The sequence below is a fragment of the Mugil cephalus genome, chromosome 17 (assembly GCF_022458985.1).
Source record: "Mugil cephalus isolate CIBA_MC_2020 chromosome 17, CIBA_Mcephalus_1.1, whole genome shotgun sequence".
In the NCBI taxonomy this organism is placed as follows: domain Eukaryota; kingdom Metazoa; phylum Chordata; class Actinopteri; order Mugiliformes; family Mugilidae; genus Mugil; species Mugil cephalus.
This window is the reverse complement of record NC_061786.1, coordinates 10,759,067-10,781,099: the sequence shown is the minus strand read 5'-3', so window position 1 is coordinate 10,781,099 and position 22,033 is coordinate 10,759,067. Positions and strand designations below refer to the sequence as shown.

Here is a 22,033-nt window from a genome sequence, read left to right as displayed (position 1 = left end):
GGGTAAAAAGGGGAATGAAAGCATGTGAGTGGGTGAGCGCCGGGGTGAGAGTACCCTGTATTCCCCGGGCTGCCAATTTACCAGTAAGCCCTCTCAGCCCCCGACCAGCCAGTCTCGTTTGAAAGGCGGCTGCTTTGGCTGCAGAGTGCCTACTACAACGCATCGGCAAACCGTGTGGGTGTGAGACTTGCCAGATGAAAGTACATTCAGCACAAAGCTCGCTCTGCCTCTCTCCTTCTGACACAGTGCCCCTCAACTGAACTCCGTTTTGATTAAATTCGGAGGCGAAAAAAGACAGAAAGAAAAAAAACAAACAGAAAAACTGAGTACATGTTTGCAGAGCATGGTATAGTGAGGGAGGAGTTTGATAGATCGCATAACCTTTATCTTCTTTCTTAACCGCAGCACGCTCACCTCTGCTCTTTTGCAGCGTGTCTAAATTCATTTGGCTGAGGTGGCCTGATTTTAAAGTGCGAGAGCCATGTCCTGGAGGTTTGCCACCGTACAGGCTCCCCTACCGCCCTTTGATTGGCAGCAGTCAATGGGTGGAAAACAATACTAACGTCCACATTGGTCACGCTGACAGTTCAAAAGGTAATTAGCCTCATGCCCATTGCTGCGACCCTCAGTGTTCTTTTCTAGTTATATATCAAAATGACATAAAAATAGCCGCAGCCACAGTTGGAGCTGTCCTGATAGCCTTTCAGCTCCATCACTGTCCCCTTATGAACAGACCTTAGAGACAGATAATGACTAGTATATATATAAATGAGCCGGAGCGAGACAGATGTAAAATCAAGCACCTTTCAAAGAAAAGGTCTCCCGGTGCCTTTGTTCGAGAAAGGACATCTCCATTCCATCCTCACCTAAGAAGGGAGCGACAGTGAGGGAGGAGGAGAGCAGGTCAATGACTGCGGAACAGAGAGAGGACGTGTTCGCCTCCTGCTTTCAAAGCTTCACCTGTGTCTCCTGTCAATAATCACTCCAGCCTCTTTCTTTTTTTTTTTTTTCTTTCAAAGCTTTGTCAAATTAACGAGAGAAATTCCTCTACCCCAGAGAATCATGAGCGGGCACGCCCATTAGCTTGTGTGCGCAGATCCGTCTCTGTTTTCCAGGCTAGCCGTATGGCTCTTTAGGTAGCGCCTTTCTCTGGCTAATTATCACGTTGGCCACATTCACTATTCTTGACATTTTGTTTCCTTTTCTTTTCTTTTTTTTTCACTCTGCAGACAAGATAAGGCTGCTCTGGCCATTCAAGCCCGGATCAGATCATTGGGGGTGATATCAGACTGCTTTACCCCCCTCTCGCAAACCACCCGCCCACAGCGAGTCTCCCACTGCTGCTGATTAGCGGGCCGGCATAGCTCTTCATGAATGGAGATGGGAATACTGGGCTCCAGCCAGCCTGAACACCATGCAGTGATAATGACTACAGCACAATGAGTCCGGATCACTCACTGCTGGAGACACACTGAGAATCCACCATGGGCTCAGTTGCAAAGGCATTTGTGAGGTTTCTTGATATACGTGCAATGTTACCGCGTGCCGGATATGTTGCAAAGCCAACATGCCATATCTGCAGATGGGCATGATTGCCTGGATGTGCATTGGTCTATCGGGTTTTGTTTTTGAGTCAAAAGATAATCATTAGAAAACCTCCCCAGAGCTAAAATCGGTACACACACAGCCTTATTGATGGGCTGCCCTTGTCAGGATCAAACAGCCCTCTGCCCCAAAGGTGTGGGGGAATAACATAAATCTACCAGTTGTTGCAGAAATGCAAACTTAGCTCAGTTCAGACAGACACTGCTGTGTGGCTTGTGATTTTTTGGCCAGAGAGTAAAGAAAAAATCTGTGTCTCTGCGTTGGCCGCATCACTCCCAGGTCACCCACAGCCTTACCACTGCTAAGCTTCAGTGGTGATTAAGCGAGCATGACATCAGCCTATGAACACACACGCGCACACACACACTCATAAGGCTCGCGGACAGAGGGAGATGATGTCATACTCTGCCAACCAGCCCTGGCAGTGAGAGGGCCCACCCGGAAAAGATTTATTAGCCAGGCCAGGATGCCGATCATTAAATGAGCCATCGATGCTTTCTCAGAGTTCGCCCATTGTAGCTGTTTTCCAGAGAGGCCTGTTTTCTGCCGGCGTCAGGTTATTACAGATGTATGGCCAATCTTGTATAAATATATGCATTACACCAACACAAGCTCACGGAAGGTGTTAAAATAACTGACGAAATATGCAGGTTACCTGAGACGCAGCACTGAATGCATGACTAAGCTGATCCTAGCCTCCTGTGTGGCACAGAGGTTTAGTCTGGTAATGAGCCCCTCTCCTTTCTAAAGTCGTCCTGCAATCAAGGACCCTGTGGTATAAACATTAATTTAGTTTTTCTCACTTCCTCTCCCTTCCCCTAAATCACTCAAAACAACTGCCTGCCCGGGGCTACAGAGCCGTGAACGCTGGGATTAATACTGGAATGTGGCTGAGCAACTGTTAATTGGACCAAAAATGTGCAATTTTATTTCGCGGAAGCTGCCACAAAAGGCTCCCACCTGGAGATGCAGAAGGCGACATTTCCCTCCGTGCAGTGTGGTTATCTTATCATTCAGATTCAGATTAGCATCGACCAAAACCAACATCTTTTCAGTCATTTTGAAAAATGCATTTCCTCCCTCCTTTGGCAGTCCGGGATACATTAAAATGGAAGAGAGAACTAACAGGCTTATCTGGCTGTCAGACGAGTCTTATCAATCCAAAGCTCTGAAGCTTTCGACCGACTGCAAACCCGTTTTCTCCTGCGCGGCTGTTTTAGTCTGGAGGTAGAGCTCCCTTCTCCTGTGTCAGTTTACACAGCAGTAGTTTGCAGGAAGCGGCCAAACACCTCCAGGCTAGGATTTATAGACTTTCTATAAATCCTCTCAAATAGATAAATGAATCGCAGCAAAACAAGACGGCAATGAATGTGATGTCCAGCTAGCGGAGTAATATCCTGCCCGAAAACGTTCCAAAAAACGTCGGACCTAGGCCTTTTAGAGGAGCCCTTTGTTCCAACAAGGTGTTCAACAAGCCTTTTGTTCCTGTACACTGTCTGGCCTTGGACACAGAATATCAAATGGAGCATTATTTGTGCGCTGACTGCTGACAGCCCAAGGCTGCACACACATCTTCACTGCACCAATCCCCAACCAATTAGGTAAGGGCAAACGCATTCATCTAACATCTGTGACTATAATGTGTTGTCACAGAAAGAATAGATTCCTTCCAAAAGCGATGGCTCCTTACGCATGTGACTTGTCGCATCTGTGTCATAATGCGGATTCAAAGAGCCCTCCTGTCACAGGAAGAGAGAGAAATGCAGCATTCCATAAACAAAATCCTAAATTCTACCCACGGGTTGTAAACCTGTTCACGGTCTCCTCACAACTCTTTTCAAACGGCCTGTGGACTGAGGTGGAAAACAAGGGATTAGAGTATCCCCAAGAGAATAGCTTGAATAATGGGGGATCGTTTGAAACGGGGGAAGAAAGGGATCGCGGATGGTGAACTGGGGAGAGAAAAAAGGGAATTGCAGAGGTGAGGATGGCGTGAAAAAGAAAATAAACTAGGTGGGGTGGTGGGTGAGAGGAAAGTGCAGCGGAAACGGAATGAAAGAGACGGTGACAGAGGGAGCAGCGGGGTGTACAGCCAAGCCCGATGCGATCAGAGAGCCTGGCTCTGCGCCAGAGGAGCACTGTCCACAAGGAGGTAAATCATTTTCTGCCTGAGAAAGAAACAGGGGAAAAATGACAGCTGGGGCGATGCCACAGTCAACTTGGAATTGCTTTATTCCCAGGGATGGGAATCCCCATTTGGCCAAGAATAAATGGGACAGTTGTGAATGTGGAAAAAAAAAAAAAAAACTCATCAATATTCAAGAAAGCCTGGTTTGGTGCTATAGTACATCAGAACATCAGAAATTTAAGCGCTGGCTTGAATCTGAGGTAAAACAACTTCTTTGTTCATTCGCTGTGATCTGGTGGTGAAATATCAAGAGCCGTGAGCAGATCCATCTCCTGTGGCTTTGGGCGTCAGAACAAGGAGAAACTGTTCATGCCAACAGGCCCTCTGTTCCTGAAGTGCTGTGCAAATGAGGTGCTCTATATCTACGCCAGTGAGGTTAACTGCATTAAGATGGAGAAGAGGAAATTTTTGGCACATAAGGCAGACAAAGTAAACTGAAGGGCTTCTGTGTTTAATTCCACGCCCTGCACCCATCATCCAAGTCATGATAATTCGCCCCATCCTCACGCTGAAAGGCCACAAAACTCTCTTGCTGAGCCAGAGGCTTAAGGTGGGTTTAAGATGAGCAAAGAAAGGATATTTCGATACTTCTGGCATTCAGGATCACGTCTTTCTAACGCGGCTTTGCCTAGCTTGAACGTTAGCCCATGAAGAGGTGGACAATGGACATATCCGTCAGTCAATTTAAGAACCCCAGATGAAAGAGTCACAAAGGTCGTCAAAGGTAAACCTCTAGCAATTGACTTGTTTACAAGCCAGAAATACTTCAGAAGCATCGGATGCGAGAAGGCAAAACGCTCAGCTATTATGTCAAAATCGGTTCAGGCAGCGAAAATAAAAGTCTCTGAAGAAAATTCACTTTTCAGCTGATGGGTGACAGACGATAATGAAGACATGTTCCTCCCTGCTCCACAGACTGCGCCTTCCCCACCTCTGGCACTGCTGACAAAGATTAACAGTCGCTTTCATCTCTTCCAGAGCCTCTTCTCAGACACTGCTCCGGGTATTCTGCAGCGCTCCTCTCCAAGGCTGCAGTGAGACTGGAATAACTTCGCATTTTCAATACACATGTTGAACTCCGATTCACCCACCTATCCCACCCACGTCTTCCCTTGAAAACTTCAGGCAGGCAGCTCGTCTCAAGGCAAGCGAGAAACGCTTGGCACTGTCGTCAAGTCATCGCCGGCTGAGTGACGTTTCCGCTCCCGAGCACACACAACGGAGGCAGGATATTTGATATGCGAAAGACAAACGAGGACTATTATTGACACAAGACTATTCCTCGGTCAAAACCAGTGCCGTCCCGGCTTAATTCATAACTTGGTGCCGCAACAGATAACAACTTAAGACCATGATAAGTGTGGGAGAGACAAGCAGAGGGGAAAAAGTCAGCATACTTCTGCTCCACTTCTCTGCTTCATTAATCACTCGCTGCCAGGGCAAGACACCTAGCGATTATTTATTTGCACTTCTCCGCACAGAGGCTATCACAACAAACAGGCCCGCAGGCTGCTGAGAACATTTGGGGGTGATTAATCAGTGGGCCGTCGAGACAGACAGAACGCAGGGGGAAGGGAGTTCTAACATGTGTTTCTTAATCTTTCATCTATATTCCAGTCAATAGGCAACCCAACAAAAACTAGAGGGGGTCCAAGTCGAGCGAAATGAGCCGCATTGTCAGGGAGACGGACGTGGGAGTGGTGGATGGAGCTACATGTCTTATACACGAATCAATAAACGCATCATGGATGTGTTTTAGAGGAAAAATCCAGACAAAACGGAGAGCGGCTAATAAAAAGTCGGCCGCATTATCCAAATTGAAGCGGTTCATCCGGTATCACACACTCGTAAAGCCGAACGCTGAAACGCACGCGGCTATACTCACTGGGTTGCACAGAGCGTACATGGGGATAAGGGGATTTTTAGCAAACCGCAGCTGGCTCTCACGTGCTGGGCCGTGAACCGATTACAGGCTATAATCCTCTCCATTCAAGGCAATGTGGACGTAGGAAGCCACAACAGAAACACGGAGCCCGTTAACTGCTCTTTGTGGGTTTTTATTCCATTTAATACTGCGGCTGTGTTTGCGTGTGGACAATCTGCTGACTCGTCTCATACACAACTCGACACGGGGAGGCGGGGCACAATATCCTGCACGATAAGTCTTAATCTTTCTAATTCTCCACTAAGAAGTACATACAAGCATGATATTGAGCATAAGCACCGCAGCTTATTGGCTATTAACTGTACCACTATGTTTCATTAGCCCAAAATGTCCTCGTTTGAGCTTCCCACAGTTGCCATTTTGATGTCATTTCAACTCCCACCGCAGCCAAGCAAGAGAGTGCAGTCATGATAAAATTATTCGGCTACTGACGCCGTGGGTGATGAGGTAAATGCTAAGCCGCCCCGTCCTGACAAAGGCCTTATCCTCTGTGGTAATTTGAACTCTGCTAGTAAAAGCTGAGCCCTGCCAGTTGACACAGAGAAGGAGTAGGTGGTTGTATGCGTGAGTTACTCAAATAAAAAAGAAAGCACCGGCGTTCGGGGAAATCAAGCCACTTCCAGTGATTAGGCGCTATGGCTTTTAGTTATTCATGTCGAATAGAAGGCCGTGGCAGAGCATTGAGGGGCAGTGATGCCTGAGAAGCCCCATCAGGAGCCATCTTTGTTTTTTTCGAGATTGTAAGACATAAAGGCAGCTCATGGGAGCCCATGAGGCCACGGGCTCGACTCTAAAACTGCACACAAAAGGTCGTTAAAATCCTCATTGCACGATCCCTGCCACCAGCTACTGCGGCTCGCTCCTTCTTATTCCGCCGCGTCTCAAACACAATGGATGTAATGACAAGGATAATAGACTCCATTTGCATGACACCTTTCACTGAGGGGCATTAAAGAGGTTTAGATGGCATCCCTCAGCCCCCGAGGGCCTGATGCCTAATATCCATTCAACAGGCTGGGGGTAAGACAGTTTCACCGAGACTAGCGCGATAACTGAACGCTAATGCACTGATCATGGAGCCCTGTGGGCAGCTATCAGAGCCGTTATGCAGTTAAATGGGGACGGCTCGACGTGGGCAGGCTAACACTCGGAAACAAATTGACGCTGAGGGCATGACCTCTCCTGCCCACATGTAAATACATTTTTTCACTACCCACAGAACATTTATGCTCTTCATTTATTCAATTCTCCATGTGTGACTGGATGGACAGGACTGGACTTCCCCCTTTCCCTGCAGGGCTTAGGACACGCGGACCCAGGCTGAGCACATAGGCTTGAGTCAGCACATCAGCTCTTTGTTTGCCCCCCACCCCCCCTTCCACTGCCCCCCTGCAGGCTACGTGAGTGGGCCAGACAGACTTCCTGACTCAGGGATTTATTTGAGGGGAACGGGGGGAAAAAATGCACGAGTTTACCCCTCGTGAAGGCTGCGACAAACCCTCAGCTTTTCTTTGTTTCCTATCACTGCAGCTGTTTGCCCGTCATAATGACAGGCACGAGTGATTCTGCGCCGGGGAGTTCTGTCGGGACAGTCTGCAGGGGGGCACGACGTTATCCTGTTCCGGGGAAGATGCAGCCCCCCCCCCCCAGAAAGTGGCAAGGGAGTACACCACAGCCAGATGAGCGCTCCAGCTTGTGCTCTTCATCTGCTACCTGAGAATGATGGAGGATTATGAGTCAGAGTGAAGAAGCATTTTGCCGTTGCGGTCGGATGAGAAGGTGCATGAGGGTGGTGGGGATGCATCTACTGAGCCTCGCGCAGATCCCCGAGGCTCTCGGGCCAGACCCGGATCTCCATCAACACCTCAGCCTTGACGGTGCCCGACAGGCCTCGGATAGATTCACACCTGGGCTTATCAACAGGCTCCAGCCCTTTCTTGGCCTCAGCTGCTGCTGCCACCGAGTCTGCCGCTGCACAAGAGGCAGCCGCTACTCCCATCAGCCTGATTATGGCAGGGAAATACCAGCTGGTGTTTTATCCAACAGTAAACAAAGACAAATACCACAGAGCAGCTCAACCACACCGGCTACCGCACACTCAATGCTTCTGATGAGCCATTCGCCACCCTGGGCATGTGTTTCTGAGATTCAACAGACTGACATGAATCAATTCTCGTTTGTCAGGCTCTGGAGGGAAGCGGTAGCATTAACATTTCAGCTCCTGTGTGGCTGTTTCCTCAAAATGGAGCCGGGATTTCTGGTACACGTGCTATACATTCTGCTCACACACTTTCTTAGGTGGTGGAATCCATCTCGCCGTGGCTTGACAACAAAACCATTAGCCCCTCACCTCCGGGGAGCAGACAGTCTAACTCCAACTGCACAAAACTGCACATTCTACAGAGCGGAAAAGAGAGATAGATAAATCGGGCGAGAGGGAGAGGAAGGGGAGAGAATAATAACACTGCAGCTCAGAGAGCACAATCCAGCACAGACACGCACGTCCTACACGCTGTCCACACACAGAGGAGGAGCATCGGGAATCCAAGTGGGCTCAGTGTTGTCTGCGTGTAACATAACTTACTTGACTCCCATGGTAGTGAATCCAATATTCCTCTCCGCAGGCACAAACCTCCTGCTCCTGACGGTCTCAGAAAGCAGCATCAGTGTGAGCACACCTTCGGAATGACAACATTTAGAATAACATTCATCCCAGGCAGCCACTGTCCCACTCTGCATCTCTGTCCCCATGCCATGTGGGCCACATCCACCGATTTGAGTAGACCCCTCTGCGTATTCTGTCCTGCCTATTTGTCAGCAACAGGGATTCCTGCTGTCAGTCACAGCACGGCCAACCAAACCCAGCGCTGTCCTGCTTTGTCTGCGCTAAACCTCTCTGTGTGAACCTCCCCTGCTGTGAAAGAGGCTTGACAGAGCAACTGTGTTCCCCCAGAAACCCAAACAGAACGGACTGAGTGGCCAAGATACTTGTGCAAACTTCATAAACAACCTCATTCAATGGATGATTGGACAATGGACAAGTCAACCAACATTTGTTATTCAGAACAAAGAACGAGCACTTGAGATTCTGCAGTTTCCACTTTGCAACATGCAGGACTCGTCGTTGAAGAGATCCTTGTCCCTCCCTCTGACTAAATTACAGTCCAGCGGAGCAGAGAGGTCTATTTCAACTTCCTGATTTCCAATCTCCACTTCTGAAAGGAAAAAATCAGACCCATTTTATTCCCACAAGCTAATGACTTGTTTCTATGGTTACTCGGAGCAGCCTGAGGGATGAAGGGCAGAGTGAGTGTTGCTGACACAAAGGCAGGGTCTTGTGTGTGCAGGCGAGCCGAGGCTAAACGGCCCTGCTGCAACAATTACAGGAGGATTCCTTCTGCACAATCACAGTCATTACTGCACAAACACTCACCTGGGCAGCAGCTGCGAGGGAGCGATGGATGACCATAAAACCACTTCCTCCTGACACTCCTCCAGGGCTGCATTCCAGCAAACAGCTGTCCGGCCTGCCCCTGCAACAGCCCGCCCGCCTGTGTTGCCACCTTTGAAGTCTGCATCCTCTCTAACCGTTAACTTCAGCGTCAAGACTCTTCAATTCATTACCTCCCCGCGCCTTAATAACCAGTAAATCACCCACTATCAGTGCGTGATAAATGCGAGGCAGCAAACTGACGACTAGACTGGCCTCATTTCCAACAAACACTAACAATAGACCGTGGAAACTGTCTCATGCTGCTATGCTGAAATGAGCCAACTGATCCAAGCAGGCGGCAAACTGTGCAGTCGACTCCTCTCAGCAGCGTGCGGTAAGAAATCCCACGGGCTTGGCGAGTAATAAACGCACCGTCACAATCAGCAGGTGTTAATGGAACAGAAAGATGGGTGGAAGGATCTGCGAGGAGGCTGTTAGCTACACCGACTAGCCCCTGCTGCGGGCTCCGCCTGGTTTCATTACACAACGCTGTGTCAATACACTAATCATATGCTCTGTCACAAGGCAATCAGTGCTTAACGTGCAAGTCAGCTGAGCACATGGCTCTAAATTCATTACCCCTGCCCTACAATGACGGGCCCGTAGACGCGTAATGACATGCACACACACACACGTATATACACCATCCAGCCAGAGTCTGACCTCTGACTCGTCCTGTCTCCCTGTGACTGTATAGTCAGTCTAACTGACAACTGGTCACTGCTGACCCTCGGGGTCAGGCTTGGTTTCAGGCTTCCTTCTGACAATTAGGAACAGGAAGCAGATAAAAGAGCACATTTAAAAACAGGAATTTCACAAATGCTTTGAAAGATGCACTCAAAGCGCGATCAAAGACGTTTCCAACTTCCAGAAAATGGAAGCATCGAGAGATAACATCCACGGTTGGTGTAATGGGAACATTTTTACTGAGGCAACAACTCAAAGACTTAGAGCTCTCTGAGATTTGTCTACGCAGCCTGGAAGGTGTTGTAAATCGAATGAATTCGTGTGAACAAATGGCTAATTCGCTGTCTTGATTTAATAACTAGTTCCTCTCAATTAATAATTTGTTCTCTCCAGTTAATGATGCCTCCACTCAAATTACATTAACAATCTGTCTCCTAAAATACGGCTATGGGATGTCAAACCAAAACCCAACCATAGTGTACATAATAAAGTGAACTTAAATCGCAAGGCAAGTAATTCTGTAATATGTTTCTCTTAGTAATAATTTTATTCAGCCAAGTAGACATCTTTTAATTTTTTTTAAGCCAGAAACATTCAGTGGCTTTTGTTCGCTCCTCTTTTACACAGCAGCAAACTAGCTAGAGCCGCTATACTCTTAGCTAATTGCATTCTAATTAAAATTTCATCTCTGAGTGGAACGGTGTTAGTGAATGTCAGACAAGTGTCGAAGGAGCCTTCTGCCCTCCACTGGGGTAACAACTGCTGTTTGGTTATTCTGCTCCTGTAGCATCCTGGGCTCCCAGGACTTACCCATGCGTCCCGCTAATTGTATCTTCGGAGAACAAAAAAAGAATACTAATCAGTTACGAGTTTTCAATCAAGCCTAAAAACATGAAACGCTCTAATTTGATCTGTTTCAATTTATTTTTCACAGCCAAGGAAAGACATTTCTGATTGTTTCAATTCCTTCTGAACTTTTGTGGACTTCTCTTTCAATCAGCAATGATACAGAAAAACAATAACAATACGATGATGATGATGATGATGATGATGACGATGATGATATTCCCGTTGCAGGCAGCAGCTGCAAAGGGGTCAGGAAGAGGGTGTGCTTCAAATCAAGCTCAGTGCATCTCTGCCATCCTTTTTTCATATCTGCAGAATGCTGTTTAAGGCTGGCCCGTCATCACTGTACTTCTGTGGGCCAAGTAAAACACTGCATTCTTGGCAGCCAATTATCTTTCAGATAAAATGAAAGGTGGGACCCTCTCCGCACCCCCTCTGCTCCACCAGGACCCGCTGCAAGGGAAAAAACAAGTCCAGCTTGTTCATTTTTCCTGTGCTTAGCGCACTCTGGATGGCTAGAAAAGGTTCTTTATGCTACTCTTTTTTTTCGTCCACGTCCAAAGAAAACATGAGACCTAATAAATCAGTGTCAGGAATTAACCCTGTCTGGTAAAGGGAAACACCTCGCTGTTGTGCAGGCCGACGTAATGACGGGAAGAAAGACACACAGGAAGCTGCAAATTAATATAGGATCTGGACGGTCCGCTCACTCAGTCAGTCACCGATATACTCTGACACTGTGAAAGCTGGCAAGACAAACTCCATTTGGAAGAAAGCACCACACGGATCCCCCCTGGGCTTCCTGTCGCACTCCACAAGTCCCTTCACCGGTTTCCTCCACCTCCCGTGGTGCAGGCCTTCAATAGTCCTATGCATCATTCTTAGCCAGCTTCCCTTTGGCCAACATTCATTACGGCATAGCACTCTTTGGAGAGTAGAGGCAGGGAATGTATGCACTGACCAGCCTGCCAGGGAATCTATCAATGACAATATAGCACATTTCAGCAGCAATCCACCCGCCTGGAGAGGGTGAAGTATTCTCCAGGGCAACAACACCACAGCCAAACATTGCAAAAAAAAAAAAAGAAAAAAAAGCCTTCCTCTGCCTGAGATACACAGGGACCAAATGGTTTCACTGAATGACCAAATAAAAGCCCTGCACTTCAGCATCCAATATGCTTTTGACCAAAGCAGAAAAAAATCCAAAAAGTGGTTTTAGGCTGAATAAAGAAAAAAAAAACATAACAAAGGATAAAATGCCTCAGGACAATACTGAGATTTAACCTAAGCCCCTTTCGTGAGACACTCCTTCTTCATATCAAATTATGTAATTCTATTATCCATTCACGAGCACTGGTGCCTGCAACTAAAGGTTCATTTAGTTCCATGATGTGCATCCCGAGGCATGCTGTAAGTCAAGCACGGCAAAAAAAAACATCTCGGTGGAAGAGGTGGGTGCCCCACATGGAGGTGGACACTATGAACCATGACCAGACATCTGAAGGCGAGTCTGTGCATATCTCCACCTCCTCAGCTGCCTTCGTGCAAATCAACACGCGCTGAAAGGCTGAATGCACGCAGGTGTGCATGCAAACACATTTCACGCCATAGCAGCTCAATCTAAACTTTCTGCGTCTGGACAGAGACCCACCATTTGACAGGACGGGGAGGGGGGGGGGGGGGGGGGCGCTTACCTAATGAAGAAGGAGGCTGCTGCCGATGAGGAAGGAGAGGGGGAGGTGGATGTACTGGCGACGGGCGCTGGGAGTCCCGCTTGACTGGAGCTCCTCAGTCGGCAGGGCGTCAGGGTGCTGCTGCTGCTGCTGCTGCCGCTGATGATGCTGGCGGTGCTGGTCATGGTGGCGACAGGGGCCTCCGCGGCTGTGACATCACTGTCTGCGTCCCCCATCAAACCATGGACCTGTTGACACACAGATACAGAGATAAGACCACAACAACTGCTTACAGTTTTTTTTTTTGTTTTTTTTTTTGCTGCTCCCCTCCACCTTCCTTCCACTCCATTTACTCCCCCCTCTGCTCTCCTCTGCCACAGATGGATGGGCAGCTGCTGCAGCCAGTACCGGTTAGGGGCAGTCAGCAGTATCCACAGCAGAGAGCCGCGCTACAGAACAGCAAGGATGCCGCAACATTCACGGATTCTGGCAACACTTATGAGCTCTCTCTGGCTGCAGCCCACTGTAATTAAGTGATAACCCACATTTAATTAGTAATTAAATCACTGGCGATTTACCTCACTCTGCTCCCCTCTCGATTATATCTATACCTCCATGGCTAACTTGGCACTTTGCTCATCGGGAATGAGATACGTGTCTTCCCGCGCCGCTGAGTGAGACGTTCTCAGAGCGAGTTTCGCAGGCAGTAAATAATCGACGACGACGTGACAGGTGAGATTTTTGCCGTACCTTAAATGTTTGCGGGGTAGCTGAATTGCGTTTCCTCTGGCACACCCTGCTCTGGAAGCTCAGTAATTGAATAGGAGTAAACTCAGGTGAGCCTCATCTGGTTCAGCCCTTCGGCTCTCGTGCCACAAGCCAAAGCAACAACTTTAAAGAAATAAACTCTGTTCGATGTGCTGCGTCTAATAACTATGAGCTGGTACTGTAGTTGCACATTCACAAAATACCACATATTACATTACGTTCTAAATTTAGATACTGGTGAAAAAGTTTTAACGCAGACCTTAATATTTCTCCTTTTACAAAAAAAAAAAAAAAGAATGCATGAAGCCTCCTGGCCTTCTGGTTGTTAAGTCAAGGCAAACCCTGCGTAGTGAAGATGGAGCACACAGAGGGTCAGCCAGAGCTGTGAAGCCTGCAGTAGTCGTAGCACTGATTGCTCCTGGAGAGACAGAGGGAGTGCGGAGAGCTAATTATACGAGCCAAAAGCCAGTTCTGAGGCTGCAGTAGGGCTCGAGTCACCATGCTGACAAAAGGTTAATCCCCACCGGAGCCGCTAGTTTATCCTACAGGATAATGATCAATAGCGCCAGACGAGAACCGGTTCCGTCGGTTTTTCGGCATCTGAACTTAAATAAAGGCCAAAGTTTTCCTGAAAACATTTGTTACACTGACACATGGACGTTGTATAATCAGCAACGGCCTTGGATCGAGCAAAACATGGAGCAGCAGCCTCGCTGCTGTTTGACAAGGTGGGTATTATAAACATAGTTGAGGCTCCCTGCATATTTACCGCCTGTGTTTGCCCTAGATTCATGTTTGGCAACTAAAATAACATCCGTTATCATCTTCTTTATAAAGCAACTGGCCTTCCACTATCTTCCATTCATCAACACAGACTGACAGCTGCACTATTTATACGGCGAGCATGACATCTGAATGCTATACATCAGGACGTGAAGACACACTTACATTCTAACATTCACATGAGACGTTTGGCTCTTGTTCCGCAGTGTACCAGCTCTGTTTGTTTCAAATGCCGTACTATACTAGAACATGAATGCAACGCAGCGCCGCATGGTCTTCGCACATTCCCACTTTCGCATTACTTTCCTCTGAGCTCGTTATCGGAGTTAAGAATCTTGTTGAAGTCTTGTTTTAAAGGCCCGCTCTTGCTCTCGTGAGATTTCACGGCAGAGGCCGCGCCAGATATCAAGCTGCGGTGTGCGAAGTTATGACTCGGGGAGCAGCACGACGGAAAAACTGGCTGCAAAACTGAAATGAGCCAGATACGGACCCTCACGCAGCCGCCAGAGCGGAAAGCTCCGGTGCACCATGCTGGTGTCTGTGACAGGTCGGGAGCCCGGCGCATACCAGCGAAGTAGACCCATTACACGTTGGCACGGAAAGGCCGGACCACTTCACACGCAGCCGCGCAGGAAACCGATGTGTATAGCTCGTCAAGTCTGCTGCTGATTGAGGCAGTGTAGTGGCAACTTTAAAATCGAGTGGTGGCGGATTTCAAGAGCACGCGGGGACAGCTGGTCACAGGTGGGGCTACAGACTCAAACGCACACACACACACACACACACACACACACACAGACTTGAGCTCATCATGGTGCCTATCAAAGAGTATTCCCCTTGGAATTAAGACAGGCGACTTAAGCTCCGTGGCCGTGCTGCTCTCTGCGGCCTTGGACCTGGACTGGCCCTGATTCTGGCTGAAAAGTATAAGCTATCCCCTGGTCAGGTAATTAGACTCTGTCAGTGGAGCCATGTGTGCTCGGCCGTTTGCACCGAAAGTCAGTAATGAGCTGGCCTTCCAACCCCAGCACCTCCCTGATCCCTTTACCTTGGTTTTCCACTGGAAAGAAAAGAAGAGGAGAAAAGAGGAGGGGCGAGGGGGGGGGCATAATAGAAAAAAGTGAAGAATTGAAAAAGGGTTTTGGAGAGTGCTTCCTATGAAGTCTGAAGTGAGCAGTGTGGGCCAGCATTCTATCAGTATACAATCATCCCCCCCCAGACTACCAGGACTCCCCTGTGACCTTTGATCCCAGCAGTCAACAGACGATTACTGCTGAGGTGAAATAGGCCTTGTGTTAATCTGGCCGTCGTGCTTGGCCGGCCCCTGTAACCAACAGAAACCCGATGAGGTGAGAATCCATTTCTAACAATGTGAGTCAGAAGAGGACAGACATAGAACAGCACAGAAAACGTCTGGAAGTAAACTCCGCGAAATATTCGACTGTTTCAAAAAAAAATAAAAAAATCTGGCACGAGCGTGAGCTTTCCTTCGTTTTCCTTCCTGCGTCGTTTTCTTCTCAGTTGTCGCCACCGCTTTCTGTGGCACGTTGCCACGGGGGCCCAGCTGCACCAGAACGGCGGCAGCCAAGATCATCTGCTGGGCTTCAAATTGGTGGCAGTGGAGCAGGCCATGGCAGCAGGCAACCAACGGAAACCCTCGCGAGTCAAGAACACTTGTTTTTTGTAGATTAGTGCACATGTGGTTTTGGATTTAATGGGGCAGAGGGGGAATGGCAGATTCTGAAAAGAGGCATGCATACATAGCTCGTTACATGCGATTTCCCGGAATTCCTCAACTGCTTGAAGCTCTTTTTTCAAACAATGTAAAATTGAATAATGTTTTTTAGGTTTTTTAGGTTCTGGACCTGAAAGTGATTGTCTCAGAAATGCCAAATTCAAGCCGTCTACAACCGACACAAGACAAATATAATGATGGAGCCAGTTTAGTTTCAGCTCAAAAGACGACCACAAACGTAGTTCCAGATGTTAACCAGAGCCTTTTCCCAAATGGTAGAGTCAAGGTGCTCGATAATGGCCTGCCGTGTGGGAGCGCCCCAGGCTCCCTGGTTGACACACTGTGAAGAATTCCTGTCTAGCACACACACAGTCCATCTCTGCCTCATCGTCTGAACAACACCGCACGCTTTCCACACAAAGAAACCAAGAGGGAATCGAGATTTAAAGCTTGTGCCTTTCGGCAGTATGTAACTTCCAGTCCTCGAGAGTGTTTTTTTTTTTTTTTTTGTCCCTCTGAAGGATCTGGTTTAATGAAAGAAACCATCTTGAGAAAATAACACTATTTCTGCTGTGTTTGTTTCTTAGTGTCCTGAAGGGACATTTCTCTCTGTCCGAGGAAAGACCCAGCCTCGGCTACAGGCACGGAGCAACTCATCCCAGTTCCCAGGGCCACTAATTGCTTTTAGACACATAGATGGAGAACACAAGTCAGCCTCTCCCTTCTGTGCCAGGCTGTTTGATTTGCCCTAGATTGCGTACATGCAGTTAAAAGCTTTTGATGGCCTCCCATAAACCATCTCTGCAGGCACTTGTTGACATTAAAGGGAGGAGTGAAAATCTGTCTTCAATTTTTCAACGAGAAGCAGGAACAACACTGCCAAGACCTGTAGCTGACTGTTATCAACACAGCTACAGCAGACTAAATGATTAAATTTACAGTTTATAAACGTAATGGGATTATTAAAATGCAAATACTAGATGATTTTAGCTGTTTACTCTGTACACCGAGTCTGTCCGGTGTGGAATGTCACAGATATTTGTCAATCGGGTCCGACGCCAGATGTCCCCGCCAGTGCCGGAAGAGACTCGTCCGTCCCAATAAAGACACGTTCAAATCAGCACCCAGGAACACACTATGAGATGCGACGGTGCATTTTACTGGGAAGCTGCCGAAAACGCAAATAAATTATGCAAAGCAATAACAAGAGTACAGCAGCTCCCACGACACCGGGGGCAAAACTCAGGACCTTTTTCCAAGTATCTCACACATCAAACAAAGTACAGACTCATGCCTCCGCTGACGTGAGAGAAGAGTTATGGTATGAAGCTGTGGGGTGGTCATTTGAAATGCCCTTGAGGAGGAGGTCAGCAGATTAGAGTTGAGATGACCTCCGACCTCAGATCACTCAGGCTTCTTGACTACTGAGGAATGAGAGGTCAGCACTCCTGCAGAGCTCTTACTCACAGATGCTCTCCAGGGCTTCCTCTCTTCTAAAGGTCCGAATTGTAACTTTTGTATTGACAAGACTTGACGAGGACTGCAACACCAACTAATCCATTAACGTGTCATATAATCAGCTATCTTTTGTTCAGTTTTGGTTAATGTATGTTGATTATTAGAACATGTATTATCACTTTCTCCTTACAAGTGGGCTATAAATCATCTTAAAAATGCCCCTTCATTTGTGTCGGGGATGTCAAACCCCCCAGAGGGACATAAGAGGGAATAATTGTGAAAATTGGCCCGTACCGGTTTAGGCTGAGGGATGAAGTTGTTGACCCTGGAAATGCTCCACATGCCCTCGAGGTACTGCTGCGCTTGGATGGTGACGGTACTCAGAGATCCGGCGAGCTGCCCTCCCGCTACCGTCACCTGGACGCTGGTTTTGGGTCCTGAAGTGACGACGGAGGGGCTCTGGGACCAGCCTGGCACCCTGTGCCGCTCCCCCAGCGGCAGGACGGAGCGGGCGGCGGGTTGGGTTTTTGACAGTTGCTTCGCATGGACGCTGGAGGACGACACGGCCAGTCTGGAAGGCTGCGGCAAATAGGATCTCGTGGGTAAGGTCGTCATGTCTGAGCTGAAGGCGAGGACAGGGGCTTGGAGCGTCTGCAGCGCTTCCTGCCTCAGTTGGCGGAGGGGCGTGGAGCACACCTGGCAACATCCGGGTTCGTGGATCCCAGGTGTTTGAAGCTGATCGAACAGGAAGGCGGCATACCCAGGGTCCTGCAGAGAAAACACACACAACAAAGGTTTTTTTTTTTTTCAAACGGTTCACATGTAACATCATGAGGCTCTCAGATCGGCATTTCTGCATGAATTTCCTGTATGTTGTTCAAACTTTCCAGGCGTGTCTGCGGTCTGCTAACAGTGTGGTCCCTTAATGCCCTCTGGGACAATCTCGCTCTGATTTAACCACTTCCTCTTCTCCGGGATGGTTGTTTGTTTAGGCTGAGATGCTTTGCCGGCATGCAACATCTTCTAATCAGGTTCACTAGGCATGTGCTCGTTTCACAGTGTCCAATGTGTGAGGAGGAATCTCTGAAACGAGGCTTGTAGGAATTAGTAGAAGATCCCACGGAGACATTCCTCACAAACATGAATAAATAAATAAACTAAAGAAAACTTGTGTTTTATATATATTATTTTTTAAAAAAAGAGCAGATCTCAGCTCATTAATGCTTTTAAAGATGGTGTCCTGCAGAGTTTTGTCCTTTCACTTCATCTCTAGCAGGTCTCCCCAGGGTGTCCATCACTGCCTGGGAGGAATGACAAACCGAAACAGCTGAGGAGACTCAACCGCTCAAACACAATTAACATATGATAAGTGCCCCATTGTGTAAAAATATGATAAGCAGATACACGGTTCTATTTTGAAATGGCAAGTAAGGGATGAGCTTTCTGTTTGTTTAAGGGAAACAAACATTCACACAAACACTCGCGTGCACACACGCCGGCAAGACGGTCTCTTAAGAGGCATAAAGGGGCACTATGAGCTCCTGCCCAGAGGAGTCGTGGCCTAAGAAGGGGGCTCACAGCCTGTACATAAATGTTTATGAGACCTTTGCTCCGCGGAACCACGGAGGTGATCAGGAGGAGTAAAGCAGCGGAGAACGCAGCGATCCTCCGCTCTAATGCAGTGCCACTTAATACGGCTAACCCCGGCTGGCCCGGAGACTGGAGACGGAGGCAGAGGGACTCTAAATCTCCTCGCCTTTGAAGGCAGCTCAATACGCAGACTTTTAGATTACCTTTCTCTGCAAACACCCGCAGCATTAATGGGATGACAACGTAGACTTCCAGCAGCTTTAAGGAAAAAAAAAAAAAAGTGGACACTTTTCGTCCTTTTTGCAAAAAATGGACGAATGCTTAAAGCACCCTGGTGGAAGAGCGTAATCTCCATATCATCACTTTACTTAGAAGACGTTCATGCGTGAGGTAGTGGCTGGTGTGGACTAATGTTAACTGAGCGGTTCTGGTTAATGCTTCACTATACTGGCTACTGACTTTACACATGGGCAGGCACGGGCAGGATGCAAGCGCCGCTAAGGAACAAACTAAGCATGTAAGAAAATCCCATAAACCGTCCTCTGAGATGGCTAATGGCTGATCAAGTGAAGTGTGCCATCGAATGAATGCAGATGCTACAGCACATCCAAGGGAGGAACGCATTTAACTATAAGAAGCTTATAGAAATACGATAGAGCTGTGATAGAGCTTTAAAAAATGAGATCTAATGGCCCTTTATACTGACACATGAACAATCTCGGCTGAGGGCGGGATATTTATGCACAAGACGGGACAGTTCCGCTGAAATAAAATGAAACAGACTATGAAAAATTGGAGCGAAATGTGAGAGCGAGCCAGTAAAAACACCGCCGGCTGCTATTTTCACAGTCTACTCTAGTTTCATGTACACACTTCCTCGACAGGAAATTGAGGCGAAGTCATAACCAGTCAACTCCGCCCCTTCACCCTTTACCCCCCCGAGCCACTCCTTACCCACCTCGGGCAACTGGTAGATGGAGGAAATCAATTCAACTCTCTCTCATGCATGCATTGTTAGGTGTTGATTTAGGGGAGCTAATAAAATGACACACAAAGCTGAGCCCATCTGCTATTCAGTTAGCATTCTGGAGGTTAGAGAGCGGGCTTCTTCCAGTAAAGCTGTCTGTAAGCTTTACGCCCAGCGGAGTGAACGAAGGGTCAGGGCCACAAGGCTTGTGAGGATGATGATGATGATGATGATGATGATGATGATGATGATGATGATGATGATGTTGGGGGATATGATGATGGTGATGCCGGTATGATAAAGCTGAAGGCCGCAGAGTCCGTATTTATGTAGCGCATAAGAGGTGGAGAGTGGCGAGAGGTGGCATCTCACACATCACTCAGAGGATGCAGGTTCGGATATAAAAATGTAACAATAAAGACATGTGGGAAGTCATCATGCACTTACAAGCCGAAAAACAGTTTACCCGTTTGTTTGCGCTCATTCGCTCTAACAGCTTGAGAGCTTGCGCATAAGTGGAAAACACAAAACCCATGATGCATGAGTGCACCCAGCCCTGAAGCCATATTGTTTCTTTTATTATCCATTTGATCTATCACTGACAGGTGCAAGTGGGTGTAAAGAGTAGCGCTGCTTCAAAGGAGTATGTACTGCACGGCATCAGCCCAATCCAAACCCAGTTCAAAGCATTTGTGCCGACGCTGAGGCGTGGAGCTACTTCAGGGCTCCGGCTCCGCCGCAATTGTTCAAGATGGGAGATGGTTTGGTTTTCAACCTGAGGTCTGTCCGTGGAGAGGATTAAACCGCGCGGGCCAAGAGGATAAGAGGACGGGGAAAGAGAAAGAGGTGGGAGGAGGTGTAGGCCGAGGGTTGTGGCCTTTGCCTGCAGGCTTGTGGGTGGCTGTGCTGGTTTACTGCCTGTCAGCGCTGATCTTTATTAAACTCTGGGGACAGATGTAGCCAGATACCGTGGCCTTATTATGGAAAGGAGGTGCGCCGAGTACACTGGGAGGAGGAAGACGTCCCTGCGGAATGAACCCTCCGCGGCCCTTAGAGACCTAAGTTTGTCTTTGTCCCTCACACTAACTGTGATGAAAACCAGGGCGGCAGCAGCAGCAGGAGGAGCGAGAGAGAGAGCCACCCAGCTGAGTGTCTCTCTGGGCCTGATGGAGAGTGTCATCACAGACAGCCTGTGCCCGGAGGCTGATGGAAACAAGCTGAGCTGTAACCACTTACGGAAGAGGGGACAGGGAGAAAGATGTGCATGATTTCTCTCCCGTGCCTCCTCGGGATACGAGCGGAGCAGAACCAGGTAAAAGTCACACATGGGCTTTTGGTTCAAATCACACTTCATTCACTCTCCCTTGTCAGTACAGCTCGTGTCTAACCAGACAAAGCAAAGCAGTCATCTAGCCGTTTCTACATTCAGCGCCTGATGTACCCCTGATGTGGAGCGCCGGGGCCAGATACAGCAAGATGACTTAAATCAACGGAAGGTCACAGTGATTTGAAATGCATGAGGCCCCTCGCGAGCCGAGACTCTTTTAGGCACGCTCCATTGAAAGTAAAATACTCTGGGAAACCCTATTTTCTATTCCAGTTGAGCCCAACAGATATTTCCCAGACATAAAAGCTCCCCGCGGCCCTCTGCGACAGTGGCAGAAAGAGAAATGAAGTAAAATTGAATTGATGTGAATCCATGATGAGAAAAAAAAAAAAAAAAGTTTGGTAGCCAGCAGCCTGTCAGCTCACACCTGAACTATTTCAGAGTTGCCAGCAATCTGTGGCAATCTGCCATATGTGATTTATATTCCTGCTTCTACTACCGGTCACGGTGCATAGTGCAGAGAATCAGCCCTGAACTTGCATTAAGGTATTCATTATTCCTCAGTCAGCTGTGTGTTCATTGTAAGCATTTATTAAATTGAAGGACAAGCCAGGTTAACTCCTGAAAGTTGACTTTAAGATCGCATTGCTCAGTCTGTCTTCTTCTCCTTCCTTCCTCTTTCAGGTTTCTTTTTTATTATTCCATCAGTATGGAGACATTCCTCAGAATGAGTCAGTGCAACGCCACGCTGCTTTATATCAGTCCTCTCACCAGCACCAGTCCTGTTTACAGATCACAGTTCTTAAGTACTTCCTCCTGGCTGCATTTTCTTGTAAAGCCAAGACCACACAGCAGCTGCCCAATCTAATGCCCTTTCAACTCCCGACTTTCCCTTCCTCTGTTTTCCCTGTAAGGATGTGACGGAGCCATCTCTGTTTACTCGGCCTGAGCCCGTGTTGACCCTACAC

The 22,033-nt window shown here is 48.0% G+C and overlaps 1 protein-coding gene across 2 annotated transcripts in view; it reads right to left on the bottom strand.

Moving 5' to 3' along the window:
- Nucleotides 1-22,033, bottom strand: part of kif26ab (kinesin family member 26Ab) — a 63,535-nt gene that overhangs the window by 19,328 nt on the left and 22,174 nt on the right. For both annotated transcript variants that reach the window (XM_047610975.1, XM_047610976.1), the window contains exons 3-4: nt 17,476-17,949; nt 12,459-12,685 (exon numbers count right to left, since the gene is read on the bottom strand). In XM_047610975.1, coding sequence (XP_047466931.1) covers nt 12,459-12,685; nt 17,476-17,949 — 701 coding nt within the window. The remainder of the gene's footprint in view (nt 1-12,458; nt 12,686-17,475; nt 17,950-22,033) is intronic.